General features: G+C 38.8%; 1 protein-coding gene across 1 annotated transcript in view; it reads right to left on the bottom strand.

Moving 5' to 3' along the window:
• Nucleotides 1-1,748: 1,748 nt before the first annotated feature.
• IGSF5 (immunoglobulin superfamily member 5) overlaps nt 1,749-14,389 on the bottom strand; it is a 51,056-nt gene continuing 38,415 nt past the window's right edge. Inside the window, exons 8-10 of the mRNA XM_060770309.2 lie at nt 10,129-10,241; nt 9,336-9,403; nt 1,749-2,690 (exon numbers count right to left, since the gene is read on the bottom strand). Of these exons, the coding sequence (XP_060626292.2) occupies nt 2,595-2,690; nt 9,336-9,403; nt 10,129-10,241 (277 nt within the window). The 3' untranslated portion in view covers nt 1,749-2,594. The remainder of the gene's footprint in view (nt 2,691-9,335; nt 9,404-10,128; nt 10,242-14,389) is intronic.

Raw genomic sequence — 14,389 nt, 5'->3', positions numbered from 1 at the left:
GCCTGTGTGACAGTTCAGAATGCAGAGGATTACTGAAGAACTGGGGAAAAGTACGTTGCATGTGATGGGAGTGAATATGTTATCCATTTTTATTATAAATGCACCGGAACAAAACACTATGGTAAGAAAACTACCCCCCCCCCTTTCCCCTCCTCATGGAATGAGGTAGGAAAACATACAGCACAGGTCCCAATAAAGATAATATGGTAATTTTCTTGCTGTCTTGTATCTTTGTTGTTTGTGCAGGTATGCTTTGTCTGTTGTCTTAGTAATGGGGGAAATGTAATGCATTAGCTGTATCCTGAAGCTGGCAATAAGTTCTACACGTTGTTTTTCAGACATCTGTATTTAGTGTGTGTGTGTGTGTGTACATACACACATACACCATAGTGTTACAAATTCCCTAGGTTCCTAAGAAGAAGTGAAATCAATAAAAACAATCCTGTGCTTAAATTGCTGAAGTACTCAATACGATACGGGTTATTTTCCTTTATAGCTTTCACACCAATATTATTAATTCTGTTTTGGCACTTGCTTGAGAGCAATCAATGAGATTAAGAATTTAATGTAAGCAGATTTAATTCAGGAACATATATACCATATTCTGAAAACATCCATATAGGGAAAGCAGTGCAACTAATACAGAAATAAATGTCTTTTTATAAAATGTCTTGCTACTAGAATTTTGCTTAAACTACAAACTTTATAATCAACAACATATGGAGTTTTGCACAATCATGTTGTGTATATTTGGAATTAATACATACTTTGAGGTGTTGTCCTATAAAATGAGCAATTAAATGTTTACTGTCAATATTGTGATTAGCAATCACTGGCAGGCTGAAATGGTGTGTCAGTTAAGATTAGTAGCCATTCAAATTCATTGTTTTTCTTTTGGCTGTCACATAAAAAACCTCTGTGGAAAGTAAGAGCTGTCTTTAAATTGATTCAATGGATTCAGGTGCCTTATTCTATGTGAAATCCAAAATTGAAGAGAACTTGGGGAATGTTTATACTGGACTCAAAACCTGTATGGTTATGGAATATTTGGTTAGGTAAAGTTTAGAATATCTCTTATTTTATTTAATGTTTCATAACAATGCTGTGGGGTTTTTTGAGCAAAGAAAAATGGGATGACAGACAAGTGCCTGCACTATTTGTGAATCCCCAATATTACTGGCCCCGATCGGCCTGTCCCACACAAGAGCTCATTAGGTTTACATCTGAACCTGCAACAGGGAAGTATAAAGTGCAGGGCATTTCAAAATGATGGGGAAAGGCTACATAAAAAGTTACTAACTGTTTAATGAGCAAGTTTTACTAACCATTTTGAATCAGAAATAAATCTGAAAGATAACTCTGAAAATGGAGAATATTTCATTAGGCCTAATGTTAGAGGGTCATCATTTCCAAATGGCTGAGACTAGGGGTTCTTTGTGTGATGGGATCATTTGAAGCTTTTTGTCTCTCACTTTCAAGTGGTAAGAGTTTCATTCATGAGCAGTTCATGGTTGCAACAATATAACAATTTCAAATTGGGTCCATCTTTTTTGAAAACTCTGTATTTTCTTTTCTTGTAAATATGGAGCCAAAATTATATCTGTGCTCTTTTGTAGTATGACGACAATAAAGTCCATTGAAAGATGGACAATCATTGATGCTTCATGCAAAGACTTTGAAGTCAATGTACAATAGAGGAAAATTCTCAGGATCGATTCTGTTGCAACACCCATTCAAAAAGCAAGATCTATTGATTTTGATGAGTCTGTCCTTGAACTATTTTTTTAATAGAAGTGTAGAGCAAGAGGAGCATACACAAATGAAATAATCGAAATGGAAATAAATAGACATCCTTCAGAGTAATGGTTTGTGGTATTATTGTATTGTTGAATGGCTGAAACATTTCTGGCTAGATCTGAGATATTAATAATAAGCATTTAAGATGACAAGTGTTATAGATTTGTATAATCCAGGTTAAAAATGGTGAAGATATTTTTAAATCCTCATATATTTACATCGGCTTTAGTAAAAAAAAAACATGATTTCATAATGCCTTAATAGCTGTTAACCACTCCAATATTTTTCTGCTTTGATCATCCCTGGAAGTGCTTAGTTTATTCTACTTACAGTGTCAATACTATCCACTCTATGCAAACCAGAGAAAAAAGATATATGTAATAAATATTATTTACTTTTTATATTGCTTATATTATAAGCACATATATATCTCAATCTCTAGTCTTACACACCAATATAAGTGAACAAGTGAAACAAATTATTTTGGAATGAATATGAAAAATTGAGTGAAATCTTCTATTAGACCAACCAACCCCTTAAAGATAACATATAAGCGTTTATATTCCACAGAATTCTTCATCATACAAAAAGAATGTTTCAAAAGTAGGAAAGTGTCCACTATTTGAGTTACATTTTCATCCTGAAGAAAGTATTTGAGATTTCTGCAAGTTTCTCCACAAGATGTAATTGCTGGTTATCAGATACACTGCTGAAAAATGAATATATTGTACTGAATTTTCAGGTTGATGATTGTCTGGAAGATGTGATACTCAACAATGACTATAGATAATATTTTCTTATACATGTGTGACATTCCTTATTTTCCTGGGATGGACTGGATAAGTAGTAGGCCTTGAAGGAAGTGCTTCACCATTATATCTATTGTAGAGAACCTATAAATGATAGAGATAACATTTTAATACAATGTTTCTAAATTATATTACTTATACATTGCTCTGTTAAAAGTCCAAAGTCTCCATGCAGTTAGAATAAATGATATTGAGCACAGTAACTATGCAATAATTCCCACTGGACTCAGAAATATTTATTTCTGGGTAAATTCAGGAGTTTACTGTAAATCCTATTGAACCAAGTGGAGCATGTGGAGAAGGAGGCCATTGTCACTAACTTTGACAAGAAAAACTTTAGCTGAGTCAGGGACCAGTGATCAATGTGTTTTCTTCACAAGAAATAACTAAAAGTGCTGACAGTTTTATCATCATTTAATGGATTTATTTATCGCATGAGATAAGTGTTACATATTCATAAGGTCGCATTTTGTATAGGGATTAATCAATTGTATCATGAGTTAACAATCAGGAGCTCAAATTAGTTCTGCATTCACATGCAGAAATGTTAGTCTCATGCTCATTTTATTGTTGCTGAAAACCCATGAATAATACATTTCAGCTTTGTTCCAATAAAAGTCAAAATCAATGCTTTGAAAAATAACCAAATATTGCAGCTGAAAAATCAAGAACCTCTTGGCTTTCTGATCAAACCTCTTTTCACATTCCTGTGCTTCCTTTCTGTAAAATGTAAGAATAATTAGACCATGGTACTACACATTTACTTATTATGTACACTTAAATTTCCTTTTAAGAAAAGCTTATACATGGTTTTAAATAAATAAAGATAGATCCATTCATATATTGCAGTGTTTCCAAACCTGTGGTCCATGAACCACCAGTGCTCTACACAAATGAAAATATGGTCTGCGGCCTCACCATTACTACACCTTTGCCTCGAAATCACATGGAAACAAGAGCAACTGGTCTTGCAAAACCCTCTTATAGTGCTGAGGCAACAGGGATGTAGGAAGGGAGAGGCTGACTACCCATAAAAGATTACTACTACCAAATCAGCTCTAGATTATTAAATATGGTTTTCTGTGGCCGAGCAGATGGTGACTACTGGATGGTATATGTTCTGAATCAGAAACTAGAGCTGATGTGGTCTATCCAATGCACTTTTCTGAATCAGCAATCCAGATAACCAAACCAAATCTAAAACTGACCAAAAACTTATTCGTAATCTTTTTGGTACTTTTTGGTACTTATATTTATTTATACCCCACTTTATCTTCCGTGACTCAAAGTGGTTTCTGCAATTGTCAATGAAAAGATATGTACAAGTGGTCCCTGGTATAATGGTCCCTGGTCAAGTGGTCACTGGTCAAAAAAAGGTTGGGAACCACTGATCTATTGTCTTAATTTATAGTCTCTAAAAAGGACATACATTTAATCTACATAGGTAAAATGTGGCCCCCAAATTGCAGGCATCTTACCAGCACTAACTTCCTGATCCCAGAAGCACAAAAATATGGACCACTTTTGACACATTTTGTCTCCCCAGGTCATTGTAGGCTCAGGAGAGTTTTTTTAATTAAAAAAAGACATGCCAGAAAGTGAATTTTGGAAGTACAGTAGTGAAGTGTAGTTTGGAGGATTGGGTGGTTGTGTTCTGACTGTTTTTTCCATGGGGGCGTTGGAGATAGCTGTTAAAGTCTGCTAGGAGATTAATGTGGTCCTAATAGCCTCCTTCTATCGACATCCCATGCTATAAACTCTCGGTATCGCAATAATATAATGTTTACATTATTTAGCAAACTATAAAGGGAAATTGTTTGGTAAAATGTGTCCAAATCTGTTTGGCTACACTGCTGCCAACACCTCGGTAAAGCCACAGCTGTCTCTTGGAACATCTCAGAAAACATTGGCTTGAAAGCTGGTGTTTGGAATTAGGAAAAATATGGATAGTCAAACATATCTTTTCATTGACAATTGCAGAAACCACTTTGAGTCACGGAAGATAAAGTGGGGTATAAATAAATATAATAATGAGATCATCCGGAGTTTCGGGGTGCGATGTCATCTGTACGCAGATGATGTCCAACTCTGTCACTCCTTTCCACCTGCTACTAAGGAGGCTGTCGAAGTCCTGAACCGGTGCCTGGCCGCTGTAATGGTCTGGATGAGGGCGAACAAACTGAAATTAAATCCAGACAAGACAGAGGTACTCCTGGTCAGTCGCAAGGCCGAGCAGGGTATAGGGTTACAGCCTGTGCTGGATGGGGTCGCACTCCCCTTGAAGGCGCAGGTTCGCAGCTTGGGTGTGATCCTGGATTCATCGTTGAGCCTGGATCCCCAGGTTTCAGCGGTGACCAGGGGAGCATTTGCACAGCTTAGGCTCGTGCGCCAGCTGCGCCCGTACCTTGGGAAGTCTGACTTGGCCACGGTGGTACACGCTCTGGTCACATCCCGCCTTGACTACTGCAACGCTCTCTACGTGGGGCTGCCCTTGAAGACGGCCCGGAAGCTTCAGCTAGTCCAGCGCGCGGCAGCCATGTTGTTAACAGGAGCAGGACGCAGGGAGCATACAACGCCCTTGTTGTTCCAGCTCCACTGGCTGCTGATTTGCTACCGGGCCCAATTTAAGGTGCTGGTGCTATCCTACAAAGCCCTAAACGGTTCCGGCCCAAAGTACCTTGCGGACCGCATCTCGGCCTATGAGCCCACGAGGACCTTGAGATCATCTGGGGAGGCCCTTTTCTCGATCCCGCCTGCCTCACAGGCACGTCTGGCGGGGACGAGAGAGAGGGCCTTCTCGGTGGTGGCCCCCCGGCTGTGGAACTCCCTCCCTGCTGACATCAGACAAGCGCCCTCCCTTATGGCCTTTCGTAAGGGCCTGAAGACATGGCTTTTCGAGATGGCATTCAACTGAGTGCTATGTTACTGGAAATGACAACCGGAATGGATTACGACTACGAGATTGATTATGATTCCACGATAAGACGGAGCGGATTATTTTAGTATAATTAGATGTTGTGTATTAGAGATATGTTAGTTTTGTTGTCTTGGCTCATTGTAAATTGTCTTTTATGTGCTGTACACCGCCACGAGTCGCCCTAGGGCTAAGAGCGGCGATTAATAAATGCAGGAAATAAATAAAATAAATAAAATAAATAATAATAATGAAATAGCCTCTTAAAGCTAACTTTGATGCCTACAACTGAGCTTTTGACACTGACCACACAGTAAGAAAATGATTACATCTATTGTGATTATCCTATCATTCCTTTTATGGCATTGGCAAGATGCATGACATCTCCACAGCCATTCTTAGGCGCAGAATCCCAAGCTTTCAGTTTGCCAAATGGCAGCCCTTCAGACAGAAATACATCAGCATTGGAAAGCAAACCAGACATCGTGTCAAGTGGTAAACAGCAGGCTTGGAAAATATCAAAGCAAGAGACCTGGTCCCACATGCTTATTGTTTGTATTTGTTATCTTTCTTCACAGCCCAAAGGGCTGCTGATAAGAGACATAAGTTTAAGAGTCTAAGGCAGGCATCTTCAAACTGCGGCCCTCCAGCTGACAATTGAACAGGCTTTTAGTTTTAGAACATGGTTATTTACTTTCCAAGCACTGATTGCATGTGTAGTCTCCTGAAGTCATCCCACTAGCTGCACCAGCCTTGTCATGGATGAGGTGGGCTAATGCCACACCCTTATTTCAATCTGCTCCTTTGAACACTGAAGTTCTCTGGGGGATAGTCTACTCCAGCCAGGCAGAACCCAACTGGCAACGATAACCCAGTAAAGGTAAAGGTTTTCCCTTGACACAAAGTCCAGTTGTGTCCAACTCTGGGGGTTGGTGCTCATCTCCATTTCTAAGCTGAAGAGCCAGCGTTGTCCGTAGACACCTCCAAGGTCATGTGGCCAGCATGACTGCATGGAGCACTGTTACCTTCCCGCCGGAGCGGTACCTATTGATCTACTCACATTTGCATGTTTTCGAACTGTTGGGTCAGCAGAAGCTGGGGCTGACAGCAGAAGCCCATGCTGCTCCCCGGATTCCAACCTGCGACTCAGCGGTTTAATCCAATGCACCACCGGGGGCTCCCTGTCCTGTGGTTATTATGTTTTAATCTTTGTTTTGTGCATTTTAATATATGTATTTCATAAAATACATTGTAACATATGTATTTTATATAATATTTTATGATGATATTTTTTAACCATATTGTTCCCTGTCTCAAGCCACGTGGAGAAGTGTGTAAGAAAGATTATCATCATCATCATCATCATCATCATCATCATCATCATCATCTTCATCCAATTCTGTAATTCACCTTGAGTCCCCTCCGGTGTCAAGAAAGGTGGGGTAGAAATGAAGTAAACAAATAAATACAGGAACCATTTTCCTAGAATGATCTCAGCAGACAGGAGGCTTGATTATAGTGGTTTGAATTATTAACTTTTATGATACATGTCGGGAATACCTTATCCAAAATGCTTGGGACCAAACATGTTTGGGAATTTGGACTTTTTCTCCAGATTTTGGAATACCCATATTTGTATATATGCACAAAGTAAGATTCTCATGGAGATAAGACTAAATTCTAAACACAAAAATCATTAATTTTGCATGTACATTATTTACATAGACTTAATGAAGTTTTATACAATATTTTTGATAATTTTGTGCAAGAAAGAAAGGTTATATACATGGAATTCTCAGAAAGCAAGGGTGTAAATACCCCGACCACTCATGCGAACAATTTCAAATTTTGGAATTCAGTATAAGGGATGCTGGACCTTATGTCACCTGTTGCTACAAGATGAAACTGGAAAAAAATTGTACAACATTGACTGAAGTTTCAGAAGTTGTGGTTAGATTCAATGCAAGTGATAAAGACACATGGTATGGAAAAGTTTTTTACACTCCTTCTACTTGCTAGTGAACATTGAGAATTACCAGAAGAATATTCCTTGGTAACATACCACTTTCCCCAGTAAAGGTACTTGAATTTATAGACTATGTCTTTATAAAAATTAATCTACCTCACTCTCTGTGATGCTTCATTGTTCTGGGAATTGCCTTATGCTCAGTCAAGTGATAGCCCACGGTTAAGGTGACTTTGATCTGTTCTTTCAACGCCAATTTCAGCTCTAAATCAAATAGTTTACAAAAAAGCCATACATTCTGATAACAAACATGAAAGAGGAAACTAACCTCTGTGTTACCCTGGGATGCAGAGTAACATCAAAAGACTGATATTCTCAGAGATCAAACAAAGAATATATGGGCTTCATATATCAAGGACATGGTGGCTCAAAGGATTTGTCCTTAGGCCTGCTGTGACTCACCACAAGAAAAACTCACACATTATGGCACTTGCCTACAAGATTTGAGGACGTGGGGAAAAGGACATCCATTAGAAGCAGCAAAATTTTGTCTTAAGAACAAGGGAGAAGTTGCTAGTACCATAAAATATGTAATGACATCTGTGTCACTTTTTATATAATGTCTGGTGAGCCATATATTTTGTTTTCACATTGGCACTGCATATGGCAGAAGCTTAAAGGAAATGGTAATCTGACATTAAGAAAAAACTACAAGCCTAAGATACACAGCTAAACCCTTGAGAAGTGTAAGAAGTGTCAATAAGCCTAACATTGTGTTTCATAATTGCTTATTTTGAACATTACATGACAGATATAACTGCTACTAGCATTTTTAAAGCAGAATTGCTGCACAGCGTGACTTGAGTTGTTCATCTAGCCCCAATTTTCCTCTCCCATCTACTTTTCCATTCCACTACTCAAAATGACATGCAGGTAAATCCCAGAAAATGTGTGCAAAATTTAACCAGGGCCCCATCTATACTGACCATTTAATGTAAACTGTGGTGGCCAGACAACAAACGCCTACAAAAGCAAGTAATAGAAAGCCCTTAGTGTGCACCAGTGCTCTGTGGTTTATACAATCACCATTCAGGACTCAAACTGGTTTCAGGATTTCCTGTGTAATCATCTGCACAGAGAAATCACTTCCTGCACTACTAGTTTGAAACTGTATTAAATAGTTAGTATAGACGTGTCCAAAACAATTAATAAGATTTCATTGTATTGTCATAATCCTTTGTATCCAAATATTGCATGTAAATAATATACTTTAAAAAGTGTCTGTATTGTAGGTAAAGTCTTCTAGCCACACAAAAGACACAAAGGAACCCATCAACACCTTTGAGACTAACTAGGAAGCAGTTCACATAACCTTTTGTGGACTTTAAAGGTCTTAATTTATGTATTTTAGAATGTCTTAATGTATCCATTTATAATTTTGTTTAAAATGTTGTTTTTAGTTGTATATTATTGAAGATGTTGAATGGCTGTCTGGCTGTCAAGCCGCCTTGAGATGCCTCCAGGTTGGAGAAAGCTGGGGTAGAAATGTCATAAATAAATAAATAATTTTTGTCAACTTCAGGAGATGCAGCTGATGAAGCATTCAGTGAAGAGAGCTGTGTCCACAAAAGCTCATGCTGAACATCTTTTGTTTCCAATTTGTCCAAACAATGGCATAAAAACTACTATTCGGTCATGTGTAAGACAGGAAAGAACATTTCATTTATAAATAGAAGCTAAGATTTAGGGTTGGAAAAAAAATCCTTTCAGAGTTTTTGGAAAACATCATTTGGGTATATTACATGTTTATGGAATATGTTACCATCTCAAAAAGACTTGTTCTAATTACCTCTGATGGAGGTTTCAGATATGCATCTTGATTTGAGCCATAAATGCTTGGACTAACAGGAACAATTCCTGCAACAAAGACCACAACATACACAAGATCATTGTAGAAGACAGTTTAAAACTGCAGAAAGTGTTAAACATTTTATGATACAAAGAGCAGGTATTTTGGTAAAAACAAACAAAAACCCAAACAGACAACTCTTCATAAAACATGGTATATGGCTTTTATTTCCCAGTATTGTCTTTGTAAAATGCTATAAAACTACATTTTTTTAAAAAGATTAAGTTAGATCTTATTTAAATATCCTAAACATGCATGTTAAAGAATTGACATTCATAGCTATCATTCAAAGCTGGCTCAGGACATTTTCTGCCAAGGGAAAGGTCAAGATGATTGACACTTACAGAATCTATAGAAGTGGACTGTTCTGCTATATGAATACTACTTCAACAACTACAGGTGGGATATTTGACACAACTGAGGATGGCTGGTTAAATTAGGAGACACTGGCAGCTTTCAAGACTGTTATGCCTCCATGTCATTTTAGGATCACAGCAGAATAAAGACCCTTAAACGCGTGCGCACACACACGCATGCATGCATGCATGCACACATACGATACATGCAATAAGAAAGGACTCTAAAAGGTCGTCTAAGGGCTGAGAACAGCGGTATACAAATAAAGCAAATAAATAAATAAAGGACAAAGAAGATACTGTTTTCCTGTATCTTTGGAGCTTTATGATCTGCCAAATCAATGTAAGATCTTAGACAAGCTTTTCTCACAACATACCTCTCATTTGTATAGTATCATACATTTCTTCTGGATTGTAGCCATAATTTTCATTTCCACTACGTGTAATTGTCTCCAAATTTCTATTAGATGTTTTAGTTTCAGCAATATTCCTGCTAAATAAAAACAGTTTATGTTTTAAACTCAGTTATTTGAAATCCACATTTGTTGTGTGCCTTTATTCATTTCCGACTTACAGAGACTCTCAGACAAATATATCACAGGGTTTTCTTGGCTGTATTTATCCAAAGGGGCTTTGCTTTTGCCTTCCTCTGAGGATGAGAGAGTTTGACCTGCATTTGAACTCTACTCTCTTAATTATTTTCACATCTTTATAGCAGACAAATAATTTAAGTAAACACACTACTAAGTCAACCAATGTCACTGGTTACTGGACACCACCAACAACTTGACACTGCCATTACACTGGCAACACACATTTTGGTGCCTCAAATGTTACCTTTGTTTCTGGTATATTTGATTTTCTGATTCCAAAAATGTTACCAATTTCCCCCTATCAGCTCTAGTTTTTGAGAGACAGAACATATGCCATCTATCGGTCGCCATTTGCTCGTCCATAAAAAAAATCATGATAATCATATCTAGTTTTTGAGAGACAGAACATATTCCATTATTCAGTCACTATTTGCTCTCCCATAGAAAACCACGATGACCACAGCTAAGAAACTATAGCTGATGTGATCTGTCCGATGCAATTTTCTGAACTGGCACCCCAAATAACTCCAGGAACAGACCTATAAAACATGACACCAAGAAAAAAATACTGCTGTAATCTATAGTAGACTCACCAATTTCACAAGGGTTTGGGGCCCAGGTCCCTTGCAAAAGTGGGGAAGTGTAAATAAGAAAACCCACATTTTTAGCTGAGCGATCACATCTCTAGGTCTTCCAGTATGACACTCTGTTCAATTTACAATGGAAGTTAACAATAGAGTTATGCTGGAGGACTCAAAGATTCTCAGAGCTAACATACTCAAATCTGTAAAAATTCCATGGACACAGATACTAAAAGACAAGGGAGTTACAGATGGATGGGAGCTTCTCAAGAGTGAAATACTTAAGGCGCAATTGCAAACGTGCCAACAAAGAGAAAAAATAGGACAAGTGCAAGGAAGCCAGAATGGATGTCCAAAGAACTTCTAACTGCTAAGACACAAAAGAGACATGCACAAGAAGTGGAAAAAGGGAGAAGTCACCAAAGAAGAATTCAAACAAATAGCCAAAACCTGTAGGGAAAAGGTCCGCAAGGCTAAAGCACAAAACGAGCTCAGGCTTGCCAGGGACATTAAAAACAATAAAAAGGGATTCTTTTCTTATGTTAGTAGAAAAAGGAAAAACAAGGAGGCAATAGGGCCTCTTCGAGGAGAAGATGGAGCAATGCTGACAGGGGATAGGGAAAAGAGAGAACTACTTAATACCTTCTTTGCCTCGGTCTTCTCACAAAAAGAAAGTCATCTTCAACCTCAACAAGATGGAGTGGCTGAGGGATTAGAGGGCATCCAACCCCAAATTGGGAAACAAGTCGTACAGGAATACCTGGCCGCTCTAAATGAGTTCAAGTCCCCAGGGCCATATCAACTACACCCAAGAGTATCGAAGGAACTAGCGGAAGTCATTTCAGAACCATTGGCAATCATCTTTGAGAGTTCTTAGAGAACGGGAGAAGTTCCAGCAGATTGGAGGAGGGCCAATGTGGTCCCAATCTTCAAGAAGGGAAAAAGGATGACCCAAACAACTACCGTCCGGTCAGCCTCACGTCGATACCAGGCAAGATTCTGGAAAAGATTGTTAAGGAAGTGGTCTGCAAACACTTAGAAACAAATGCGGTCATCACTAATAGTCAACATGGATTTATCAAAAACAAGTCATGCCAGACTAATCTGATCTCTTTTTTCGATAGAGTTACAAGCTGGGTAGATGCGGGGAATGCCGTGGATGTAGCGTACCTGGATTTCAGTAAGGCCTTCGACAAGGTCCCCCATGACCTTCTGGCAAGGAAACTAGTCCAATGTGGGCTAGGCAAAACTACGGTGAGGTGGATCTGTAATTGGCTAATTACAGAGGGTGCTCACCAATGCTTCCTCTTCATCTTGGAAAGAAGTGACGAGCGTAGTGCCGCAGGGTTCCGTCCTGGGCCCGGTCCTGTTCAACATCTTTATTAATGACTTAGATGAAGGGTTAGAAGGCAGGATCATCAAGTTTGCAGACGACATCAAATTGGGAGGGATAGCCAATATTCCAGAGGACAGGAGCAGGATTCAAAACAATCTTGACAGATTAGAGAGATGGGCCAAAACTATCAAAATGAAGTTCAACAGTGACAAATGCAAGATACTCCACTTTGGCAGGAAAAACAAAATGCAAAGATACAGAATGGGGGATGCCTGGCTTGAGAGCAGTACGTGTGAAAAAGATCTTGGAGTCCTCCTGGACAACAAGTTAAACATGAGCCAACAATGGGATGTGGCGGCAAAAAAGCCAATGGGATTTTGGCCTGCATCAATAGGAGCATAGTGTCTAGATCTAGGGAAGTCATGCTACCCCTCTATTCTGCTTTGGTTAGACCACACCTGGAATATTGTGTCCAATTCTGGGCACCACAATTCAAGAGAGATATTGACAAGCTGGAATGTGTCCAGAGGAGGGCGACTACAATGATCAAGGGTCTGGAGAACAAGCCCTATGAGGAGCGGCTTAGGGAACTGGGCATGTTTAGCCTGAAGAAGAGACGGCTGAGAGGAGATATGATAGCCATGTATAAATATGTGAGAGGAAGCCACAGGGAGGAGGGAGCAAGCTTGTTTTCTGCTTCCTTGCAGACTAGGACGCGGAACAATGGCTTCAAACTACAAGAGAGGAGATTCCATCTGAACATAAGGAAGAATTTCCTGACTGTGAGAGCCATTCAGCAGTGGAACTCTCTGCCCCGGAGTGTGGTGGAGGCTCCTTCTTTAGAAGCTTTTAAATAGAGGCTGGATGGCCATCTGTCAGGGGTGATTTGAATGCAATATTCCTGCTTCTTGGCAGGGGGTTGGACTGGATGGCCCATGAGGTCTCTTCCAACTCTTTGATTCTATGATTCTAGGAGCCACCTATATGGAAGCACTCCAACTCCACATTCTAGTCTATTTTACTGTAAAGTCACTTCCTTTAGATTCATTTCTACCTGCTACACCAAAAGACCTTACTTAGTCCCCTTCTACACTACCATATGTCCCAGGATCTGATCCAATATTATTTGAACTGAATTATAAGAGTCCCCACTACAAGATAAGCAGATAATCTGGCATCAGATCTTGGGATATAGGGGCAGTGTGGAGGGAGCCTTAATCCGCTTTCACTCTAGATCCAGCTTGTTCAATGGGTATCTTTTGGCTGGATTTATTTACAGCATTGAAAGCGTTCAGTAAGCAGTTACTAACTAGCTAAGGAACACTCTGATCTTCAGCCCTTTTAAACCAAGGTATTAGGATTTAAGGTGTTTTGCAATTTCCATCTATGTATGAGCTGCTGTAAGAAAAAACAAGGTGTGAATGCACTAAAACCACCACCAATGACTTTGCTACCAGTGCAACTTCTGTTTATGAGTATTTACTCTGAAAAAAGGAATGGTGGGGACTTTGATGTTTTTGCTGCAACTACAACAAAATGAGTGAACGTGAAATCTGAGGATGATTTTTTTTCAAAAGAAAAATCCAAGCACTATTTTAATATAAGAAGTTAAAGGCTTGTCCACAGATATAGAGTGAAAAATCTTGCCATTCTTTCCATATTCTTTGAGACAGGTTGTCATGTTTTCTCTTACCCCTGTGAAAGGTCTTGTCTCCAGCAAAGACAGGGATAGCAAGCATTATTTTTGTTCTTATTGTTTTTTCTAAATCTTTTATGAAACTATCTACACAAAACTAGTGTAGCTAAATGTGCACAAAAAACAGTGAGCACAAAAAAGTCACACACACGCACAAATCACCAATTTTGAATAACAACTGAGAAGTTATAATGATCATGAATAATTGGGCATTCAGTAGCACATTTGAAATACCAATGAAAAATAGATTATGAACCCAAATCAGATCACTCCATCTAGAAATCACTGTTCACAGTGTCACTGTCTGCATAACATTAAACAAAATACAACAAATGATAAGTTGCATGGATTAGCAGTACATCTGGGCTAAATTTATTTTCTTCCTCTGATGGTGAGAGTTTTCAATGCATTCTCTTTAAAGGTAAATGCAAA

Source organism: Anolis sagrei, chromosome 3 (genome assembly GCF_037176765.1).
Source record: "Anolis sagrei isolate rAnoSag1 chromosome 3, rAnoSag1.mat, whole genome shotgun sequence".
In the NCBI taxonomy this organism is placed as follows: domain Eukaryota; kingdom Metazoa; phylum Chordata; class Lepidosauria; order Squamata; family Dactyloidae; genus Anolis; species Anolis sagrei.
Note: the sequence above shows the minus strand (reverse complement) of the source record. Positions and strands in the feature narration are given on the sequence as shown.